Source organism: Bos mutus, chromosome 26, assembly GCF_027580195.1.
Source record: "Bos mutus isolate GX-2022 chromosome 26, NWIPB_WYAK_1.1, whole genome shotgun sequence".
NCBI lineage: Eukaryota > Metazoa > Chordata > Mammalia > Artiodactyla > Bovidae > Bos > Bos mutus.
In genome coordinates this window covers 12253244-12277266 of record NC_091642.1, presented here as the reverse complement: position 1 = coordinate 12277266, position 24023 = coordinate 12253244, and the positions used below count along the sequence as shown (strand labels likewise).

General features: G+C 50.9%; 1 protein-coding gene across 1 annotated transcript; it reads left to right on the top strand.

Annotated features, from left to right (window-relative positions):
- Nucleotides 1-449: 449 nt before the first annotated feature.
- Nucleotides 450-24023, top strand: BAG3 (BAG cochaperone 3). Its single transcript, XM_070363883.1, has 4 exons — nt 450-953; nt 16898-17221; nt 19023-19427; nt 22628-24023. The coding sequence occupies exons 1-4, from the start codon at nt 768-770 to the stop codon at nt 23465-23467; spliced, it is 1755 nt and encodes a 584-aa protein (XP_070219984.1). The 5' UTR covers nt 450-767; the 3' UTR covers nt 23468-24023.

Here is a 24023-nt window from a genome sequence, read left to right as displayed (position 1 = left end):
CCAGTGTCCCGGAGTATCAGTAATCTAGGGGTGCAAAGGCGAGGTGGGAGAGACTCTAGTTAATCCCCAACGATTTAAAAGGCTAACGATGAGTTTGTTTTTACACGAAGGAGCCAGTCCCGGGAACACCCACGCGGCTCGAAGAAGACCAAGCGAATCCGAAAACCGAAACCGGCCCAGGACACACAGATGACGTCCCCTGGGGTTTGCTCGACCTGCCGCTCGGCGGCACAGGGATCCCTCGGATGCAAGCCCCCCGCCCAGCTCAGGGACAACTCCGCCAGGGATCCCCTGCCCCCCGGGAACCGCGAATGTAGGGGAAGAGGTGGCGGGGTGGAGGAGGGGCGGCCGGCGGATGCTCCGCCCACGCCCCGCCCCGCCCCGATTATAGCCGATGACTCAGGGCGGAGCTCCGCATCCAACCCGAGCCGCCGCCAACTTCTCTGGATGGGACCAGAAGTTTCTAGCCGGCCAGTTGCTACCTCCCTTTATCTCCTCCTTCCCCTTTGGCAGCGAGGAGGCTATTTCCAGACACTTCCAGCCCTCTCCGGCCACGTCACCCCCTCCTTTAATTCATAAAGGTGCCCGGCGCCGGCTTCCCGGACACGTCGGCGGCGCTCCCGACTCTCCGCTCCGGCCGCGGCCAGCGAGCGACCCTACACCTGGAGGTCCGGCACCCCGCGACCCCGTGACCCAGCACCCCGCGACCCGGCACCCTGCACCCTAGCACCCCGGCGGCCGCCCCTCCGGGCCGACCCCGACCCAGCATGAGCGCAGCCACCCACTCTCCCATGGTGCAGATGGCGTCCGGCAACGGCGCCGGAGACCGCGACCCCCTGCCCCCTGGCTGGGAAATCAAGATCGACCCGCAGACCGGCTGGCCCTTCTTCGTGGACCACAACAACCGCACCACGACGTGGAACGACCCGCGCGTGCCCCCCGAGGGCCCCAAGGTGAGCAAGGCCCGCGCCGCGCCCTGGCCAGCGGCTCCCCCTCTACCTTCCCCCCAAACCCCCATCGACGGCCAGTCTGGGGACAGGGCCGGGCGGGGGCGGCTGGACTGGGCCTGCGGGGACGCGAGGCGCCAGGTGCCCGCCGGCCGCAGCCGGTGCCTCGGAGGTCAGTGAAGGCCGCCTGGAACGCACGGATCCCCTGGAGGACGCCAGCTCCCAGGGGGGTCGGCCTGCTGCGCCCCCCACGAGCCCCCTCTCCAGGCCCGCCCTTGGCCGGCGTCTGGGCCAGTTTGGGGAGGTTCCCAAGAGGACTGCCCTCCCTGGGCCGTGTTTGGTTTCCGGGGGTCAGGCGGGAAGTGGGACCTGCGCTGTGGCACCAGGTCCCGTCCACCGGCTCCATTCGAGGGGCCCTGGGCCAGGAGACGACGGGTGGCCGGCCTGCTCAGCACCAAGGCCCGGGTCAGGCCCGGCCACGGTCTCCACCCGGCTTCCAGGGCTCAGATCCTCGGTTCTCTCTGCTGACCGTGCTTTGGCAGACGCCAGGGGACCGTTGGCAAGTTAATGTGGGGGTCCTTTAGGGTCTCTTAGGAATTTTACCTCCTCAAGTTCCTGAACTTGGGTGAGGGTATCTTGACTTCACTCTCCCACCTCAGGCACAGAGTGACTCAGGAGACTGATGTAAATGCATTCCTTTTCTTGTTTTTTTTTCCCTTCTGTATTTGAAATTAAAACTGTATTATTGTTTGAAAGTTGTCTTCACTACGAATATATTCTAGTATGACTTGTTAAAAATAAGATGCAATCTTCCAGGCAATTTCTAAACTGAAGATGCCAGACTGTCCCCTAGTTGGCTATCGCCTTAGATACTGCCTCACCCTGGTCAGAAAGAGATTTTTTTTTCTTTTTTAATATCAATACATTCCCTTCCTTGTTATGCTACTAAAATATTTAGGATTTGTTTCTTATCCCCAATACACAAATAATTTAGTAGTAATACTTTTGTATTAGAAGTATGCCTTATTTACATATATGCAGGGGTGTATATACTACTTAATCCTTAGAACCATGACAATTTGAAAATATAAACTTGGAATGAGTCCGTTAATTTAAAAAATTATAACTAATTGTATTGCTCTTGTAATTCTCTATAACTTTGAGCTTTTTCAAAACGTAAAGCTTGGCAAAAAGAACTAGACTTGTAGTAGTGTTACATTGTCTGGGCAAAATAAAAGACATGAGCTGGTAAGTTATTTTGAAGATTTAAAAACTCACAGAATTAAAAATGTTTTATAAACCATTGTTTTAGAAGAAAAAAATCTGTGTTAACCACCTTCAGTTTTATGCAGCTTTTTCCTTTAAAATATTTATGAAACTCTGGTGCCCAACAGTGAGATATTGTACAATCAGCAGCTTATACTTATAAGAAATTAATTGTATATTTATTCCTGAAAATTATTTCAAGAGGCTGTAATTAGCTGGGATCGACATAACCATGTATTCCTTTTGTCTGTTCAGCCCATTATTGAGTGAAACTAAAGCTCATTTCAAACCAGCTCTGTTAATGCAGCCTGCAAGGATGTAGATCTTCACTGAGGCCAAAAAAAAAAAAAAAATCCTGTCATTTTGAGGCTTCCTTCCTATAGAGACAGGAAGAGTCAGAATCCACTGGCGTTGGTGGTGGTGAGTGTAGATCAAGTATGAACATATCCACTGTGAGTTCAGTGTACATGCCACATCTCTGGCACTTGGTTTTCAACATGAAACTCACCCAGCAGGTTGAGATCTTACGTACGATGGATGGGTTAGGCTGTGGTTTTACAAACTTTTTCAAGGGGGAAAAAAAACAGGTTAAGTTACTATTATTTTTCTCAACAAGTGGAACATAAGAGCTAGTAAATCAGAAGTTTGATGCTGTGAAAGTTGATTTGAAAATTTAACAGAATTTTAAAGTCAAAAGATGGTTAAAGATCTTTTAGCTCAGCCTCTATTTTTTTCTGAGAAAGAAACCCAGAGAGTTCACATGTGTTTCCAAAGGCCATTCAGCCAGTACCAATAGCAAAGAGAGACCTACACTGGAAAGTCCTAATTAAGAGGCAGTTTATTGTTCAGAAGAAGGTAGAAGAGTCTTAAATTTCTGTGAAATTTAAGGGTGAACTGGGCAGGCTGGAGTACTTGATTGTTTTTCTGCCCTTCTGGCTTTTGTGACTACTTGGATGGTGATGGCTGGATGTGATCAACTCAAGAAAAGAGCTGCTTACCAAATTAATTGAGATTTCTCAACGTGGCACTAGAACATAAGGAAAAAACTAACATTCACTTTGTTAGCTCTGTGGGCTTCATGGCTTTCAAGACTGTGCTTTGATGTACACAAAACAACTATGTGACTAATTCACTTTAACTTCTGTGAATGATGGAAAATCTTTCAGTCAGTTCAGTCGCTCAGTCATGTCCGACTCTCTGGGACCCCATGGACTGCAGCACGCCAGGCTTCCCTGTCCATCACCAACTTCTGGAGCTTACTCAAACTCATGTCCATCGAGTCGGTAATACCATCCAACCGTCTCATCCTCTGTCATCCCCTTTCCTCCCGCCTTCAGTCTTTCCCAGAATCAGGGTCTTTTCCAGTGAGTCAGTTCTTCTCATCAGGTGGCCGAAGTATTGGAGTTTCAGTTTCAGCATCAGTCCTTCCAATGAACATTCAAGACTGATTTCCTTTAGGATGGACTGGTTGGATCTCCTTGCAGTCCAAGGGACTCTCAAGAGTGTTCTCCAACACCACAGTTCAAGAGCATCAATTCTTCGGTGCTCAGCTTTCTTTATAGTCCAACTTTCAAATCCATACATGACTATTGGAAAAACCATAGTCTTGACTAGAAGGACATTTGTTGGCAAAGTAATGTCTGTGCTTTTTAATATGCTGTCTAAGTTGATCGTAACTTTTCTTGCAAGGAGCAAGTGTCTTTTAACTTCATGGCTGCAGTCACCATCTGCAGTGATTTGGGAGCCCCCCTAAAACTTTAATATGCTGTCTAAGTTGGTCGTAACTTTTCTTCCAAGGAGCAAGTGTCTTTTAACTTCATGGCTGCAGTCACCATCTGCAGTGATTTGGGAGCCCCCCTAAAACAAAGTCCCTCACTGTTTCCATTTTTCCCCCATCTATTTGCCATGAAGTGAATATCCTTCACTAGCACTTTATATCAGAGATTGGTTTCTTAATGTGGATTGAGAAAATAATTCTGGCAAAAAACAAAGGGTGATTTTAGAGGAACTGAGCTAAGAGGATCCTCTGAGCATCCTTACCTTCCAGGGAAGATGCTGTCAGTCAATCAAGGGCTATTCACTGAACATGAAGAACAGAGAAAGCCCTCTTCAGGGGAAGACAGTTTCTGGGGTGTTTGCAGTTTAGTCATATGGGTAAATGAATGACTTTCTTGGAAAGAAGAAGACTAGAACTTTGTGTATGGTTTAGTTTTATTTGCTGTTGTCTTAGAGTTGATCCTCTCCCATTTCCCTGAGGTGTTTAGAGTGACCTTTCATCCCATTTTTAAAGAGGGGGCAAGTGAAAGTATCTTGCCCTTCACTGCAGAGGCAGGGCAGCTAAAGGCAAAGGCTTTGGGCTTACTCCAGCTCCACTCTGAGAATCTGAACCTTCCCACCTGCAGTCTTCCTGGATATCGATTTTCTGCACACGTTTCTTGGCAAGTTCCTACCAGTCCAGGCCCCTTCTCTGGCAGAGGGCTTGGCATCCTCTTTGAGACGTACAGTTTCTATGCGGGCCGCTCCTCTGGCTCGCCTTGTGAAATAAACAGAGGCCAGATGCTTTGGAGTGTGGTGCTGTGCCGCTCCCTCACAAACCTCCCTGGGCAGAGGAGCAGGGCGGTTCTAGCTTTTCCGGTCCCGGAGGTGCCTGGGCACGGATTCCCGAGCCTGGCAGTCTCCAGGGAAGCCTGAGGAGAACACAGGTTGCCAGCTGTGCGTACTCCCTTGTTGGATCCCGGTAGCTCAGGGTAGGACCCAGAAATCTGTATGTCAGAAAAAGCTGCCCTGTTGGTTCTTGATTCTGGCACCTGGGCACTTGAGAGTCACCAAAGGACAATGATCCCACATCCTAGAGGGGGTGGCGTGGGGGAGCTATGACTTTGTGTGCACCTGTGTGAGCCTTGGCATCCTCAAAGGATCCTGCTTCACATCTAGACCTGCAGAGCCATCTCCCGAGCCTCCCTTCCTTCCTGGTTAAACTCAGCAGGTGCCTGAGTTTCTGGGGATGATGATGGGGATGGTAGGGGGAGGGATGGACCTGGCAGGGTGCCAGTGCCAGGTGTGGGGAGGTGATCCCCAGACCCTTGGGAACCCCAGGAGAAGCAGGCCAGAGGCTTGCCCTGCCAGCTGAATCTCACCGCAGTCGTTTGACAGATTATCCTCAGGCCCTATAGGAAACAGATAGGAGCATCCTTGCAGAGGAACTCAGAGCTGGTTTGAGTTTCAGTTGAAGCAGAGACCCATTTGTTCCCCTTCACGTTCAGGAGAGCTTCCTGAATATTCCGAGAGATGAGATCATCTTGTGGTTTGCAGATCGATCGCAAGCTCTTGTGCCTCTTAGAATCAGAACACAGGAAAGGAGCGGCCATTCTTTCCTTTATATTTCCAGCCAGTTGCAGTGACTCTGGAGCAAATGTCTGTATCACAGATGAATAGCAATTTGCTGAGGGTTTAATAAAAACATGGCCAAACAAATGCCTTTGGAGCCCAGCTCATCCAGGACCTTCGTTCTCCCCTCTGAAGAACAGTCCATGTTTGGCCTATGCAAGACCTGACCAATAACTTGTCGCCTGTGTCGTGGTGTATATTTGCCCTTTACAGGGGGTAGAGACAGCGCGCAGGAACTGTGGCGGCGGTTGACGTTAGCCAGGGCCGGGAAGGCTTAGCTGTTTGATGCTGTTGGGGCTGCCTGTGAGTCAGGAAGCCTCATACCACCCATGAGGCTTGATTAGGTTGTCCTCGTTTCTGGAATGACACACAGCTGCCTTATATAAACCACTCTACACGTTGGTTCCTTCCCATTGACATTTAAAAACGACCTGGCATTTTTCGTAAAAATTAGGAAGCCATGCATCAATCCAAACCTACTCTTTCTGCTTCATAGTTCTGCTGTGTTAATGTTGCTCTTAACATGTTTAAGACGCCTTACATAGAGAAACTGGGAGCAGTAGCTGAAGGCTTTGCTTATTGGGAACCTCTGAGGATCCTCCAGTGCTGATGAACCGCAAGGAAACCTCTCTGATACCTGACAGAGTTCTCCAGGCCCTCCCGGCTCCCCATGGCTTGTGAATCAAGTCCGCGTGCCCATGATCCTTTTATGCCTCAGCTCTCAGACAAAAAGCTGGACTTGTGAAGCGAGGCTCCAAGTCCCCTCCTTTTGCAGATGTGAAAGTTGATCTCCAGCCCTTGTTTGGCATCGTGCGGCCTGGTGAGATAGTTGGTGTTGTTCAGTCTTCACATATTTCTAGGACGATTTCTTTGGGGGCCTTGGCAGCTTTTCAGCCAGTCAGGCAGCTCTCAAAAGCTTGATCAGAGAGAATTTCTGTAGGAAGGGAGGAACTGATTTTTGCCGTCTGTCAACACCTTTGTAGACATGTGCCAGACACAGGTGGGTGCTTTTACAAACCTTATCTCTTTAAACCCTCAAAGGCGCTCACGAAGGTGGAAGCTGTCAGATTCACCTTATACACGAGGAGACAGACGTGCAGAGAGGGGAGGTCCCTGGCCTGAAGCCTGTCAGCTGTGACAGAACAGACTGTTGTGAGCAGAGCTTTGCCCCCACCCCAGGTGACAGACTCGATGCTAGCGGGCCTAGCCGCTTCTTTAAACTTAGACCTTTATGCTCTGAGCTCGCCAGGCACAGCCCCGATTTTAAACAGCCTTGAGTCCATCTCCTACAGCTCGTCAGACACATTGGCTCCTTTCCTGAGCCTGGGTCTGAGCTGAGAAGACAAGCCCCAGTCTCCGCTCATTCATCTCTGCCGAAATTTTTTGACTGCCCGCTCTCTGCGAGTCATGGTGTTAAAATGTCACACAGAGGACAGTTCTGCCTCCTTCAGGGCCATTTTCCACAAAGCGTTTCCCCCATCTCTCCAGTTGGAAGCAGCCCATCCCGGCTCCAGATGCCACATTACTTCAATTTGAAACTTTCCTCTAAAAGGCAGCACGTTCCTGCGTTGCCTCAAGGTCACGTCCCTGTGGGCTGAGCGTCCCAGAGGCAGACTCTGCGACTCTTTCATCTCTCTGCCTCTTCAGGGCCTGGCAAGGTCCACGGGCTCAATATGTACAATTCTCTGTGGAGAAGAGGAAAACATGGGCCTGGGCTCCGGGCTGTTGAAGACAAGCGTCCCTTCCTGACGTGTGTGTTGCAGGAAGCCTTCTGTCGGTTCCTAAGCGGCGTCAGCCTCGTCCCCAAACGTCTCCCAGTTGCCGGTTCCTTTTTATTGAATTTCTGAATGGCCTTTTCTCCACAGGGGACTTGGGTATTGATTCCCTAAGTTCATCCTTACGTGTTTGGAGGCGGTCTTTTTTTTGTCCCCGCCAGTGACACAGCATCTTAGAGCCGGCCTGCCAGGGAGGTTGGTTGCTGTCAGCAGCCAGATGCCACTAAGCCAGGGCTGTGCGAGGAGTCTGTCTCCAGTTTTTCCGTTTGTGAGGCTGGCAGTAAGGTCAGACACTGCAGAGCGGCAAAGCCTCTTGCTCACTGTCGGTTCTGAAGACCAGGATTGCAGATTGTTTGCTGCCTCCATAATATTATGTATAGCGTGTGTGTGTACTCAGTCATGCCCGATTTTTTGCAACCCTGTGGACTGTAGCCCACCAGGCTCCTCTGTCCGTGGGATTCTCCAGGCAAGAATACTGGAGTGGGTTGCCATTTCCCACTCCAGGGGATCATCCCGACCCAGGGGTTGAACCCACATCTCTCGTGCCTCCTGCACTGGCAGGCGGATTCTTTACCCCTGTGCCAGCTGCGAAATCCTGTGTACATTAAGTGCCTCCTGAGAGCTCCCCTACCCAGAGCTGCGTCCTGAGTGGGGGAGATGAGACTTAGCCCTGAAAATTCCCTAGCATCCTGTTGAAGAACAGGCATTTCCTATTTTGAAGTAACTTCCTTGGTTTCTTGAAAATTTAAAGTAGAATTGTTGTAATTTTTTCAATTACGTTAAAAATTCTTTCTTGGACAAAGAATGAATGAATGAATGGTTTAGAAGTGGAAACGGCAGGAAGATAGGAAAGAACATGTGTGTAGCAGGGAAGGCAGCCACATGGCTTTTTTAAATGTTCCAGATTATCCCACGGAGCCTGAGGGTCAGAGTAGGACCCGGCTCTGCTGCTGGGCTGGACCTGGGTTCACTCCCAGCAGAGGCCCTGGGCTGGGCCTGAGGAGTCTCCGGTCTGTGGTGACTCAGAACTGAGTGCCCCACTCTCGCTGCCCTGCCTTAGCCAGGCGGTGACTCAGCATTGAGCCTTGGCTCCCTGGCCCGGAGCACACTTGAACTGAATGTTCCAGGTCTGTGCCTCAGCTCAGCTCCACCGGGTGAAATGAAATGCTTTCCCTCCTGCTGCGATTTCACCCCCAGGAAGACAAAGGGTTTGCAGATGTTCATTCGTCCTTAGCCATCAACAGTTATTAATCCCACAGTGTACAGGTGTGACAGGAATAGTGAAAGTGTTCACGTGTCCGGTGGTCTCAGGTAAAATCACTCACCTCCCCCCTGCCCAGCCTCAGTCTCCCCTTCTGAGAAATGGGCGTACACCAGTACTCATCCAGCGGGATTGTGAGGAGCCAGGGCCTGACCTGAGGCGTGTGTGCAATCTGTGGGCCCCAGCCTCCACCAAGAAGTCGGAGGGGATTCTCGGAGAGGCACTCGGCTTCCCCACACAGTAGAGAGTGCTGGCTGGATGTGGGTCTGCCGATTCCCAGATGGGCATGAAGTCGTTTCCTGAGGCAAGGCCTCTTATGGCCCCTGAACCACCTCAGCTGACTGTCCTTCCACCAGTGTCTTGACGCCCTCAGCACCCTTCCTTGGGGGTTCCTATGCCCCTCATGGGGGATACACAGGAGCTGGGCAGGAACTCAGTGCGGACGTCAGCCTTCTGGAGCCTCAGCCAGACCTGTAGCCCACAGCCCCAGCAGCTTGTAGCCTTGGCCCCAGATCCCTGCCCGAGACAGGCCAGGGCAGTTGTGTGTTCTGTGTTCTTCAGGGAGTGCTGTGTTTACCCTCAACCCTATGATCGAGGGGAGGGTCTCTGCCTGGGCCTGAGGACAGTGCCAGCAGGAACCAGATGCCCAAGGGTGTTGGGGGGTCATCAGCCGTGTGCACAGGTGGTCTGGACGCTACCCTAAGGGGCAGAAGGAGAGGGGGGGGGTTTCTAATTTTCACCACCCTCTTGAGGGAGTGTGGTTGTTGGGAAAGGAGTGCTTTGAGAAGCCGCTTAGGGTGGGGAAGGAGTCCCCCGCCCCAGAAACTCCTCCCAGGGCTGCCACCGTCTGTCAGTCTCCCCTTGCTTGAGCTGTGGTTGATGAATTGGAGATGTGACTTTTTTTCCTGTTGGGGAATTGTGTTTTGTGCAAAATGCATGTCCAGTAAAGCCAGCACCCTGCTACCAACAGATGCTATGCATGGCTGGCCTCTGAGACAGAACCTTGAGAAACCAATGGAAATGTACCCATGGGGGTAAAGGGGTCTCTTTATCTAAATTCAGACAAGAGTTTGCTTCCAGATACGGAGATTTCAGGTACTTTTCCGTCTGTGGCTTGTGGCTTTAGATTGATTAAAGCAGATCCCTACCTTTTTTAATTTTTTTCCTGAGGAGGAAGTAGGTAGTTTTTTAAATACCCTGAAGCCACTGAGTTCAGGAGCTGAACTCCCAGGATCCAGGGTTTTCTTCTTGGTTTTGCAGCCACTTCCCCTGTGACCTTGGGAACCCTTGAAGGGGGCTCCAGGGAGTGAGGAACTCTGAGCCCCAAGCACTCTCTCCAGCAGGGGACATACTCCGCTGTGGCCCACGACTTACATGCCATGGAGGGACACCCTGGGGATGTTGAAGGGACATTAGCAGACTTTCTACTCCTAGGCGACTCCTTCTGCCCCAGCCTGGCTTGACTCTTCCCCCTGGGCCTCAGGGGCACGTGTGCAGGCATTACAGTCACTGCAGACTGGGTGTTGATTGTCTGCAAGGCAGCCCCTCCAGGGTTGGGGGCCTCCTGAAGGCAGAGGAGAGTGTAGGGCTCAGAACTCTGGAGTTGTCTTTGGCTGTGTTTGCTTCCAGTATGAAACATTAGATAACATGTCTTAACAGAGAAAATGGCATCCCTGCTAATTAGTGCTCTTAGGACTCTCAGATAAAAGGGCTTCAAACTTTTAACAGGCTCATTACCAACTTGGGTGAGACCACTGAGGAATTAAACCTGAATTTACAACTTTCTGAACAGTAGGCCCAACCAGCAGTTGCTTGGGAGAAGCTGGGTCCATCAGTAGCTATTTGTGGGATGGAAGAGCGCGGTTATACAGGGCACAGGACCGCTCAGAGTTCACGGAGACTTTCTTGTGCCTTATTTCACTTAAATTTGGCAACAGGTCCTGGGAGGCAGGGGATTTTTATAAGCTAGGGGACCTGAGTCTCAGTAGGAAGGAGTCCTGTCCGAGAGCACGCAGTTGGCAAGCCACGGGGCGGGATTGGAGTCCAGGATGGCAGCTTGGAGATGGGGGCTCACGCTGGTTCATTCCTACCTGTTGGGACACAGCTGCAAAGAGAAGCAATGTCATGTTTTTTTAAAAAAGTTTTCCCTAGTAAAAGCGCATAGGGACACCCATCTCAGTAATCCCAGGATCAGGGCCACATACTTCTTTAAAAAAGTTGCTGTTGGAATATAGTTGATTGACAGTACTGTGTTAATTTCAGGTGTACAGCCAAATGGATGAGTTATACATTACCTATATCCACTCTTTTTTAGGTCTTTTCCCATGTAGGCCGTTACGGATGTATTGAGAAGAGTTCCTTGTGCCATTCAGTAGGTCCTTATTAGTTATCTGCTTTATGTACCATAATGTGTATATATCTTTTCAGTTTATCCCCCCTTCCCTGCCGGTGACCATAAGTTTATTTTGTACATCTGTAGCTCTGTTTTGTAGAGAAGTGTACATACTCTAATAACGGGTGTATTAGATAAAACCTTCGATCACCTGGGACTAGATCGCTTAGAGTGTAGACTCTTGTCCCACCAGGAGCGCTGTAAGCAGACTGTGGTGGGTGTGGACTTTGCTTATTATTCAGTTTGCCCAGTGTCTCTTATGGACTTTGCCTGTTATTCAGTTTGCCCAGTGTCTCTTATGTGCCCCCAAACAGGGTTGGGAGCAGTGGAAGAGACCCTTTACCACACTCTAGTGGGAGCTTCAAGTTTGGCTGTGGGAATGTAGGTATCTGTTTATATATCACATTGGCAATAATTCCTGCTTCTTTTCTGTGGCCTATAACACCAAACGGAAGGTTTTGTAGGACCTTGAAGCTCAGGTCTCTGTGTGCGCTTTAGAAGGAAGCTTTTCTTTTGTTTTGCTTCCTGCCTGAGAGAGGCAAGCCCAGGCCACTTTATTTTGATCCAGGTCCTCACTAAATGGGGAGTCCCAGGATTCTTATTTCCCTTCATCTTTTTTTCCCCCCTTGTTTTAGAAGTCTTGGAAGTATCATTAGTAAAAGTCACTAGCTGACAGGCATGAGGCTCTTTTGGCCTAAAAACCCAGTTAATAGAGTGTGTCCTACTTAAGACTCCAGGGCTGTCAAGGCGGTGGTGTTCCGGGTTGCCTTTGTGGCTGTTCCCCTTCATTCAGAGCGTCGTTTGTAGCTGCTCAGCCCACGTTTTAAAGAACACTGCGCTGTGGAGCTGAGGTTGGGGCTCATGGGGGCACGGTTTTCGGGGCTTATGGTCCCAGCCTGCTTTTCAGGTCCCGAGTCTACTGTATAGCACAGGGAACTCCTCCTCTTCCTGAAACTTCGGGGCACCTTGAGTTCCAGCGATTACTGATGTGATTTAACTGAGTACAGTTAAGAGTGATCATTTTTAGATTTCTGCAGCATCAATTTTTCCTTGTTTTTGAGCCTTATGTAGGTGTTTACAGCTAGGAGAGATCTTGGGATCAGAGGTCAGGGAGAAGGTCATCTGGAAGGACCCTCGTTTAGAGCTGTGCTCCCAGGGCCGTAGGGGCTAGGTTTCCCCACAGACCTTCTGAGTCAGACTTTGTTAGGACGGAACAGTGAATCTGCATTTTTTTTTTTTTTTTTAATTTCCTGGGTGTTCCACATGCCCCTAGTCTGAGAACCACCGCTTTATAGCACATCATTTCACAGCTCAGGAAATTGGGGGTGGGAGGGTAGGAGTAAGCTGCTTCCGTAGTGCCTCCTTAGGGGCAGAGCTGACTCTGGGACCATATGCAGTCTCTTTGCAAGTCTGCTAGCTGTCCCTTAGTGCCCACGCTGTTAACTAAAAACCAGTGGTGAAGCGTAGTCATCCTCTCAGAGTCTTTTGGACTGCAGGAGATCCAACCAGTCAATCCTAAAGAAAATCAACCCTGAATATCCACTGGAAGGACTAATACTGAAGCCAAAACTCCAGTACTTTGGCAACCTGATGCAAAGAGCTGACTCACTGGAAAAGACCCTGATGCTGGGAAAGATTGAGGGCCAAAGGAGATAGGGACCGCAGAGGATGAGATGGTCGGATGGCATCACCAACTCAATGGATGTGAGTTTAAGCAGACTCCAGAAATAATGGAGGAGGGAGGAGCCTGATGTGCTACAGTCCATGGAGTTGTAAAAGTTGGACACAACTTAGCGGCTGAACAACAACAATGAGTAAATAAGACCTGTTTGTAAGCCACACCCTCGTCCGAGCTCAGAACCTGACCCCAGGCTTATCTAGTAATAATACCTGATATTTGTGAGGGCAAGTTTTGGCTCATCTGAGGCGATTTTTCCCGCTTTTCATCCTGGCCTTCTCATGGAGTTGTTTGGCACCTGCAGAGGATTTTAACGTAATGCCCAAAGAAGAAGAATTGGCCGGTTCATTTTATAAATTAGTGCAGTGAGATAGGCAGTGGAGTCAGGCTCTGATTTCCTAATTGGATTTTGTATGAATGTATTCCTGATGGCTCTGCCCACAGATAAGGATAATGAGCTGAGCTGACTGGAGGGTAATTCTGTGATGCTGTCACCGCTCCTCAGGAAGCGAGGCAGGCGGTGATGGGGAGGCCGGGCCGGCCGTCGTCCGCTTGGTCATCTTGCTGGCACCCTGTCCCTGTCGCCCGGCCTCACAGAAGCGAAACCCCCAGGAGACGGAAGCCCCGTCCCCAGCGAAGTCAGGGCGGGGCAGGTAGTGCGTCTTCTATGAAAGATGCCGGCCAGCAGAACCAAGAGGCTTGGGCTTGAACTTGAGAACACTTCTTACGGGACTAAGGAGACACGTTCTAGACGTTTCCTAGGATAATTATAAACATTTATAATATATATTTATTATATATATTTGTATAGAAAGAAAGTGAAGTCACTCAGTCGTGTTCGACTGTTTGCGATCGCATGGACTGTAGCCCACCAGGCTCCTCCATCCATGGAATTTTCCAGGCAAGAGTGCTGGAGTGGGTTGCCATTTCCTTCTCCAGGGAATCTTCCTGACCCAGGGATCGAACCCAGGTCTCCCGCATTGCAGGCAGACGCTTTACCGTCTGAGCCACCGGGAAAGCCATTTGAATGTATACTTACTTTAAATACATAGTCATATAAATACTTTAATATAAATTAAACATTTTAAAGTCTTCCCCGCCCCCCACCCCGGAAAAAAAGTACATCTTTCCTTTCACTAGACTCTGATGAAACACCACAGAAGGTAAAAAGGGCAGTGTGGCTCTTTTGGGTCCTCAGTTTGGTTCGTAGACCTGAAGCATTTACTGCTGACAGGGCTCTAACAAGAGCAGAGTGGGAGCGGAGGCGGCATCAGCACCCCGTGCGGACCTTATCGCGGGCGGGTGTTTCACTCAGGTTTAAATTTTTGTTCACGTAGAAGTGTTAGTTTTCTAGTCCATAGACGTGAGATGGTTTTTTAAAACTTACCTCAGGCAGTGTTTTCTAAACAAAGCCCGCCACACACCCCCACCACCGCCCACCAGAGCATCAGGGCTGCCTGCCTTCTTTTAGATACGACAGTTGTGAAGAGATGCGTGGGGTTTTTATTAAACGGCATGAATGAGCCATTTGTTCACTCGGAACCGGGAGTACAGACCTCAGAACTATAGGAAAGCAGCCTCCGGGCCTCTCCCAGCCTCCCTTCTTTCCAGCTTGGGCCCCTGACGCCCCCGCCCCGGCCTACAGCGACCACGCGCTTCCCTCCACTGACCCCAGCGCCGCACTGCTCCCAAGACCCAGGCCGGGTATTGGCTGTGCTCTCACAGCCCCGGGGCAGGCAGGCTGTTCCTCTGCCCTCCTCCCCTTTTTCCTTCCCTTTTCTTCCCTTTCCATTTTCAATTGAGGCACAAAATATATTCAGCAAGGTGCATAAAATGTATTGGCAGGCCCGCCCTCAGACCTTCTGGATCCAGGGGCTTCCCCCAGGAGTGGCCAGGCCTCTCTAAGGTTTCCAGGCCCCGGAGGGTCTGAGGCGGAGGCACAGCTCACAGCAGGGTGGTGGGGGGTGGCCGCCCTCACGGGTTCAGCCTGGGTGGTGTGGGTGGACTGAGGCAGGAGATGGGCAGCGTGGGGGCTCCCGAGACGAGGAGACTGAGAGAGACTGCTCTTACATATGGGTGTACACATTTATCTCCACCACCCAGAGAGAGAGAGAGCTTTTGCATCTCCTCAGAGGGTCCCTTCCCAGACGATTACCATTTCCTCCAGGTGCGTCCACCTTCCTGACTCCGGTTACCACTGGTTAACTGAGTCCTTCAGATTTGATTCCTTTGACCCTTGGGCGTCTTGAGTCGAAGCATCCTGTGCCTGTGTAAGAAGGGACTGCCTTTCAGCCCCCTGGGCAAACCCCTCTCCATGGGCTCTCGTAACAGCTTACTACAGACCTGTAAAGTGGGTGTTGCTAGCTCCACTTTCTAGCAAAGGGGATTAAGGCTCAGAGAGGTGAAGAGACTTACCCCCAATGAAAGAATGGTTACTAACAGAGGTAAGAAAGAAGGCAAGCCTTCTTTAGGAAACCCCACCTTACTAGAAAAGCCCAGGTGGGCCCCTGTGCTCTCCAGGTGGTCATCCTGTTTGTTTCACGCAGACCCCGGCCTACAGGGATTGGGCCTTGCTGGTGTAAACCACGGTACCCAGTAGCTTGGGAGCAGGGTGTTCACCAGGGGCCAGCCAGCGGACGAGGGCGGCTAACTTGCCCATCTCTGCTCTAGTGTGTGGCCAGGAGGAGGCCAGCAGGGACACCGCCCCCCGCACTTGTCCAGGCTCCGCTCCAGGCTGGAGGGATGGTGCCCCAGGGCGAGGACGAGGTGCCCAGCCGGCCTGTGATGAGTCAGCACTCGGCAGCACAGGCCTCCTTCAGCGCTGCTGCCGCCTCCCTTCTGGTGCCCGTCTCGTGGCAGGAATGCGCTTCTGAATGTGACGCCTGGACCCACTCCCTGCTCTTGGGTGACCCTAAAGTTAAGCAGGCTAAAATAATGCCGCCACCCTGAGCACGTGGGTATTCTAATCTGAGAGTACCGCCTGTCTGCCGGTGTCCCCAAGGACATGGCAACACCCGGGCCTCTCCTGAGTGCTGGGAGGCCCGCTGGGGCGGCGGGCTCAGCAGGAGGGCAGAGAGAGGTTCACGGGTCTGAAAGATCTAAGGTCCAGGGCTTGCCCTCCTTGTGACCAGCTTCGCCTCAGCGGGAATAGAGCCTCAAGCCTTCTGGTGTTTGCCGTTCAGGGGCATGCCTCGTAAGGAGGCATAATAGTTTGTCCACTTGGATGCGTGGAAGTGGCACGAATCCTCAGCCCCCTCCTCTGTGAAAGGACCCTCTAGATGGTCAGGACAGGAAGCCACAGGGGTCCCTGGCTTCAGTCACCCAGCCTCTGCTTGGTGAGGAGTGACATTGCCTGGTGAGTGACTGGCCAGCCTTGTTGTCTGAAACAGGATCTTTCTCTGTGGTACATCTGGAACTTGGCCTTCTCAAGGGTCCCAAAATAGCCAGGCCACTGAAGGGAGAACTTCATGAGAGGACATAGGAGGGACCCCAGCCGCTCCTCGCCAAGCAAGCTTTGTTGGCATCACAAGACCGGCACAACTAATCCCCGGGTTTTGTTCTCATCCTGTGCCTCTTCTGCATTCCTTGGGTATCTCCCTTTCTTGCCTCTTGTTCTGAAAATATTCCTGAGGAAGCTGCCTGCCCGCCGCTACCCCTTCTCTGCAGATTTCTGGGCTGTGGCCTGTGTCAGGGTCCCACGTGAATCTGCGTTGTCAGGAAATGTGAGGACCGTTTAGGAAGCCGAGATGCTGGCTGTAATCCCCTTAGCAAGTTGGCATTGGACCCTCCTAGCATCTTCTGATCTGGGTCTCTGAAGGTTTGGGAGGTTGTCGGGAACTCTCCTGTATGCAAGGCTGCCTTGTCATCCAGAACAAAAACCTGTCTTACCAGTTCGGGAAACTGGAACTTCTCCTGTGCTCCACAGATACCTTACTTGTCTCTTACTTTCTCTTGATGCTTCTGATTCTTAAACTCCTGGGCCAACAGCAGCTTCAGCAAGGGAGGAGAGGTCTGGAAGAAGTAGGGGATCAGGGGAGGTACCCACAGTTTCTGTGCTCAGCTGTCCTAGCTGGCACTGTGGGGCCCAGAGTCACTCTGGAAGATCGGAGCACGTGGCATTATGCTTTCTCCTGCTCAGGGCTGTTTCCTTCCCAGTTTCTAACAGGTCTTTGTGTCTCCTCTCACTTTTAGGAAACCGCATCCTCTGCAAATGGGCCTTCGCGGGAGGGCGCCAGGCTGCTGCCCACTAGAGAAGGTCATGCCGTGTACCCCCAGCTCCGGCCAGGCTACATTCCCATCCCCGTCCTTCATGAAGGCGCCCCGAGCCGGCCGCACCCTGTCTTTGCATACTCCCAGCCCGGGACGCAGCGCTTCCAAACCGAGGCAGCTGCGGCGGCTCCCCCGAGATCCCAGTCGCCCCTGCGGGGTGTGGCGGAAGCCAGCCAGCCAGATAAACCGAGTGCACCGGCGGCAGCTGCTGCAGCGGCCCAGCCTCCAGCCTCCCATGGACCCGAGGTAAGGAGAGGCCTGGCTCACAGGCCTACATGACCGTGACCTGTGCAGGCAGGGGGAGGAGATGGCGGGGAGCTGGGTTTCGTGCTTCCTGGGCTGCCCCAGACCACAGATGACCCCAGACCCTCATGACAACCCCGTGAGATGTGGGGCATCCGGGCCTGGCCGGCGTCACCCAGCAAAGATCGCTTGCTGACAGCCCCATGTCCCCCCAGCATTTCACAGGCTGGTTTTTCAGGTGAGCAGAGATTGTAGTTTGTTTCTGAAGCTCCGGAACTGGGGCTCAAGAAGGGGTAACAGCTTGGTCCAAAAGCATAAAGTCGGAAGTGGCATTGCAGGGCCTGGAAGCCTTGCCTTCTGGCTCCTCCTATGACACCTCTCATTCCCACTGAGCTTTGTGTGTCAGAAACACAGAGAGGCTCTGTGTCATTTCACTCAGTTCAGTGTTCACGGGTGAGTGTTAACTGCTCGGAGCTACGCTGATGTGAAAATGAGACCGCATGCCTGTCCTCACAGTGTCTGCTGTTTAAAACAAAGCATAAAATTATTTTTTCAGGTTTTAAGCCTGAGGTCAGCACTTCCTTGTACTAACAGTTAAAGCATAGTCCTTAACCTGGTTCTTAGCTGAGACTTGAAGGCCAGTGGACCCCAGCAGGAATCCTGAGCCATAGGCCCTCTGGGTTTTCCTGTTGGGACACCATCCCACTGTGTCCCCCGCGCTGCTCTTGAGCACAAATGCTCACTCCACGTGAAAAACATAGTTAATAGAGGCATCAGGTGGTGCGGTGGTAAAGAACCTGCCTGGCAGTCAGTGCAGGAGAGGCAAGAGACGTGAGTCGGATCCCTGGTTTGGAAAGTTCCTCTGGAGAAGGAAATGGCAATCCACTCCAGTATTCTTGCCTGGAAAATTCCATCCACAGAGGAGCCTGATAGGCTACAATCCATGGGGTTGCAAAGAGTCGCACATGACTGAGCACACACTCACACAGGAGGCACTTACCCTTTCTTGGAGAGGCAGTACCTATATTTGTAATGTTTTTGGTGTAAAAATCAAAAGTGATGTGTCAGTCAGAGAAATCTTCACAAATTTAACCTAGCAGGGGCCTTAGAAGCCAGCTGGGGAAACACTCTTCTGCTCTTCCAAAATAGAAAGTAGGCTGTCAGGAAGGGAGAGGGGCCTGGCCTGCCTTGGTCCACATGGGGACGTGGTTCCCGCTGGCCCCTGGGTTCTCTGGGGATAAGCAGGAAAAGAGTTCAGGAAAGAGGAAAGGAAATGACAACAATAATTAAAACTTAGTGAGCACTTCCTGTGGGTGGTGCTGGTGCCAGACACACCCACTGATTCTTTTACAGAATCTTCAAGTTAGGTGAGGAGGGGTTACTCTTTTCTGTACTTTAAACGTAGCTCATTAACAGTAAAGAATCTGCCTGCAATGCAGGAGACCAAGGTTCAGTCCCTGGGTCCGGAAGATCCCCTGGATGAGGGCATGGCAACCCACTCCAATATTCTTGCCTGGAAAATCCCATGGACACAGAAGCCTGGTGGGCTTCAGCCCACGAGGTCACAAAGAGTCGGATGCGACTTTGTGACTGAAACAACAACAAAGCTGTCGGGCTGTTGAGAATTTGAGCCCAGGCCTCTTGACTCCTGAGTTCCCAGTCTGAACAGTACATGTGGACACTGGAAAGGCTTAACGGGAGGTTGTATTAAGCCTGCCACCCTGAGCAGGCACGTACTGCAGGCAGAGTCGGAGAGCCAGGCAAGGGTTCACAGGGCCATGTGTCTGCATTCTGTGTCTTGCAGCGGTCCCAGTCTCCAGCGGCCTCAGACTGCTCCTCGTCCTCCTCCTCAGCCAGCCTGCCCGCCTCCACTGGCAGGAGCAGCCTGGGTGGTCACCAGCTCCCCCGGGGCTACATTTCCATCCCTGTGATACACGAGCAGAATGTCACCCGGCCGGCAGCCCAGCCATCCTTCCACCAAGCCCAGAAGACACACTACCCAGCTCAGCAGGGCGAGTACCAGACGCACCAGCCCGTGTACCACAAGATCCAGGGGGATGACTGGGAGCCCCGGACCACGTGGACCGCATCCCCCTTCCGGCCTCCTGTCCGGAGTACGTCCAGCCGGGAGGGCTCTCCAGCCAGAAGCAGCACACCAGTGCCACCCCCGCCATCTGTCCGTGTGCAGACCACGGTCGACAGGCCTCAGGTATGGGAGTCGGTGTCGCAGATGGGCTGGGGTGGCATCTCTCCAGGGCCGGAGGAGCTCTGTGCAGGTGTCCTGGGTCCCCTGCCCTCATCAGCCCTTCCTGGGGAGACCGAGATCCCGGAAAAATGCTGGTCACCAGCAGATGTGGGCGAGGGCTGTGAACCTCTGGTGCCTTCTATAGCTTTTGCTTGTTCTTTGTAGCAGCTGCCTCAGGGGCAGAGTTCCAGCCACCGTGATGGGGAAAGGTGGGCAGAGCATGGCGTCACACATCTGGGGCCCTACCCTTTCAGGGCCCTGCCGCACCCCACTCCACACTCCAGCTGCAGCCTCCATCTCCTGCCTCACGGATGCCCCTTCTGCACCCTGCTGGCCCTTTCGTCTGTTGTCTCCTCTCTTGTTTCTTTGCTCACACTGAACCCACTTCCCGAGATGCCTCCACAATCTAAACTTTTCCCATCCTCCAAGGGACAAGCCAGTCTTGCCGCTTCCATGCAGCCTGATCTTTTCTCAGGGTGCCTAGTCTCTTACAGTTCAGCATCTGATTATTCTCTGCATTTCAGAAGTGTTCATCTGTTCTCTTCGGCTCTGCTCTGACCTTGACCACAGGCAGCATGTCTTACCCTTTGCAGTAAAGGACTGTGTTGCCCAGCTGATGCCCGGCCGGCTGGGTGGCTGGGAAACCTTCCTGCCTGTCTGGTGAAAGTCACAGGCAGTGCCCGTTTAACCTTCAGTAGAGGCATGCACTAGCTTTCCAGGTGGCACTAGTGGTAAAGAACCCAGCTGCCAATGCAGGAGATACGAGATGCAGGTTCAATCCCTGGGTCAGGAAGAGTCCCTGGAGGAGGGCATGGCAACCCACTCCAGTATTCTTCCCAGAGAATCTCATGGACAGAGGAGCCTGGTGGGCACAGTACATAGAGTTACAAAGAGTCGGTCGTGACTGAAGCGACTTAGCACAGCACACAGCACAGAGATGTGCAGGCACTGATTCCTAGGGGAAGCAGTCTTCTAGTTTTAGAGCCGCAGAATACCCAGCAGCCAGGGCCCCTCAGCTGCTGAGTGAATTCTTGACCACTGTTCTTGAAAGGAAAGTCCCCTGTAAACAAATGGAGGGCATCTTCTTCCTACAAATGGGGACACTGTCCAGGGCCCTCTAACAGAGTGCTTTCCTGTTACTGGCTTTTGTTTTTGTTTTGTTTTTGGCTTTTCTATTTGGAAATGATTCCAACCTTACAGAATGGAAGTCCAGTATACGTGAAGGTCATGAAAGCAAAGATTCAGCCATACTCACTGTTAATGTTTTACTCCACTTGCCTTGTCATTTTTCCTCTCTCCATATATTATCTATATTTTTGTTTGAGATTTAGTTATAAATAACATGCCCCTGTCCCCTAAACATGACAGCAGGTGTTTTCCTAAGAGAGCTACCTTCTCATTGATAACTACATTAGAGTGATCAGATGTAGTACAGTTAACATCCTTACGACATTACTGTCTCATACACAGTTTGTTTCCACATCTCCTGTAGAGCAGTTTCCCCTTTGTTCTAGGATGCAGTCTAGGATCGTGAGCATTGCATGCAGGTGTCATTTGCCTTTAGTCTCCTTTAATCTGGATCAGTTTCTCGGTCTTTTTCTGCTATCATGACCTTGAAAAGTTTTTGAAAAGTACAAGCCAGCGGGCACACCCCCTCTTAAGTGTTTCTAAAGTCACTTATTCAGCTATTGCTTTAAAGCCCAAGGAGAGGCGTGTGGCTAGTTCATGAATGCCAAGGGCCAAAGTTGAGGACTGCTGGTTGGCAGAAGAGATTTGATGGAAAAGGAGGCTAGTGGTGTTCAAACAGCCACGCGTCCATCAGATCTTTAACTTAAACTCAGTAATCCTTTCAAATGGGAAAGAAGTGCTCATTTGCCAAGCTGGCAATGTTTCCTCTCATATCTTTCCTATATATTTTGTGTAATTGGTGAAACAATATTTCATCCTATTTCCACTTAATCTTATTGTTTGTAGTGGCCTCCCTTTCACAGGTTATTCAGAGATCCCATGTTGGAGGCTTGCAAAGATTTGACCTAATTGAACATTATAGTGGGATATAATGTTTTTAATATGGAGTACTTTACAAGTATTATAGTCTAACTCCTGTTTCCCAGCTGATGAAATCAGAGTGTGTGAGTTTTTTTTAGATATTCACTTGAATGCTGGGTGAACCAAGTTACTTCTGTTGCAGGCATAGTTCATTTGTTAAAACACGCCTCTGGCTTATAGTCACATTAAAGAGCATCTCAGCCTCTGTAGCCGTGCGGTCAGTGTGGAGGTGCTGTGCTGTGCCAGTATCAGCTCTGGCACAAATGCGTCCAAGCAGAAGTCTTATAGGGTTACCCATTTGGGGCATCTTGCTTATTCTCAAAAAAATACATCAGTCTGGGCAGAAACCACAATGCTGTCATAGGTTTAAAAAAAAAAAAAAGACGATTATAACTTTGCTGAAACAGGAGATGGGAAGGTCACACCTTGAGCAGAGACTTTCACGCAGAAGGGGGCAAGTGGCAGTTATTACTCCACGGCTCCATCCCCTGAAAGTCTGAGTCACCCAGGACTTTGCTTTGAGCTGAAGTAACTCAGGAGTCAGCATGAGTTTGAGGTATTTTCCTTTTTGAAAAATTACGTTGGTTTTCTTTTCATTGCCGTAAGAATTCCATCTTCAGAAAAAGTCAGTAAGAGAGAACAGACTGAGAGACCAAGGTAACAAACGGAAGCGTAACAATGGTTTGGTTACATACAATGCATGTGTGCTTGTCATGCTAAGTGTCTTCAGTCATGTCTGATTCCTGGGGACCCCATGGACTGTGGCCTGCCAGGCTCCTCTGTCCATGGGATTCTCCAGGCAGGAATACTAAAGTGGGTTGCCATGCCCTCCTCCAGGGGATCTTCCTGATCCAGGGATCGAACTCAACATCTTTATGTCTCCTGCATTGGCAGCTGGGTTCTTTACCACTAGCCCCACCTGGGAAGCCCCATTATACATGATGAATACCATATTTTATTCTTGTAACTGGTGTCAGTTGACTTTGAAAATCTCTTTTATACTGTTAAACTTTTTAAAAGTCGTTCCCATTTCCTTCTAGTCAGTACTAGCTACAAATGACCACCTGTGACTCTCAGCCATTAAAATTGTCTGTGTCCTTGCCTCTTTCCCACAGCCCATGACCCATCGAGAACCTTCGCCTGTTCCCCAGCCTGAAAACAAGCCAGAAAGCAGGCCAGGCCCAACTGGACCAGATCTCCCTCCTGGACACATCCCGATCCAAGTGATCCGAAAGGAGGTGGATGCTCAACCTGTTTCGCAGAAGCCCCCGCCTCCCTCTGAGAAGGTGGAAATAAAGGTTCCTTCCGCTCCGGTGCCTTGTCCTCCTAGCCCCGCCCCTCCTACCGTCCCCTCTGCCGTTCCCTCTGCCGTCCCTTCTGCCGTCCCCTCTTCCCCCAAGAATGTGGCTGCAGAAGAGAGAGCAGCCCCTAGTCCTGCCCCTGCAGAAGCTGCACCCCCTAAACCAGGAGAAGCTGAAGTGCCCCCAAAGCATCCAGGTGTGCTGAAAGTAGAAGCCATCCTGGAGAAAGTGCAAGGGCTGGAACAGGCTGTGGACAACTTTGAAGGCAAGAAGACGGATAAAAAGTACCTGATGATAGAAGAGTATCTGACCAAAGAGCTACTGGCTCTGGATTCTGTAGACCCAGAAGGACGAGCTGATGTCCGCCAGGCCAGGAGAGATGGGGTCAGGAAGGTTCAGACCATCTTGGAAAAACTTGAACAGAAAGCAATAGATGTCCCGGGTCAAGTCCAGGTTTACGAACTCCAGCCCAGCTCGCTTGAGACCGATCAGCCGCTACAGGAGATCATGGAAATGGCTGCAGACAAGAGCAAGAAGAGTGCTGGAGACGGAGAAGACCCCAAAACCGAAACCCAGCCGCCGGAAGCCAAAGCAGCAGCAACTCCAAACCCCAGCAGCACAACAGACACAACTGCTAACCCGGCAGCACCATAGTCTCCACGAAGTGAAGAGTCACCCCGGAGACTGGGAACTGATTGTGTGCTTTAGGAATTATAAGTTGCATGCATTTCAGGGACTTAAAATCATTTGGTTTTTACTCTTCATAGCCGCTTGGTACGCAGTAACTTGGGTGGAGGCAAAACACACTAATAAAAGGGCTAAAAAGGAAAATGATGCTTTTCTTGTGTTCGTATTCTGTACAAATAAAGAAGTTGCTTGTTACAAGTTTAATAACCCCATAGCTTGTTTTGGAGCCTTCTCTGTATGGGCCCCATGTGTTAGCCATGGATGTGAACTGTCTTTCTAGCTCTGGATTGAAGGAGTTTTTTTTGGCAGGGGGAGTAGATGGGGAGTCAGTTTCTCATCACTAAATATGAAGCCCGTTTTTCAGAAATGTTGCCATTTTAATGGGATGATTTTTGTCATCTAATAGCTATGATACTTTAGATAGAATAAAATGTGTAAGGAGCCATAGAGATATCTGTATGTGGGATGGCTTTAATGCTATGTGTAAAAAAAAAGGAAAATAAAGTAATAATGTAACTCAAAA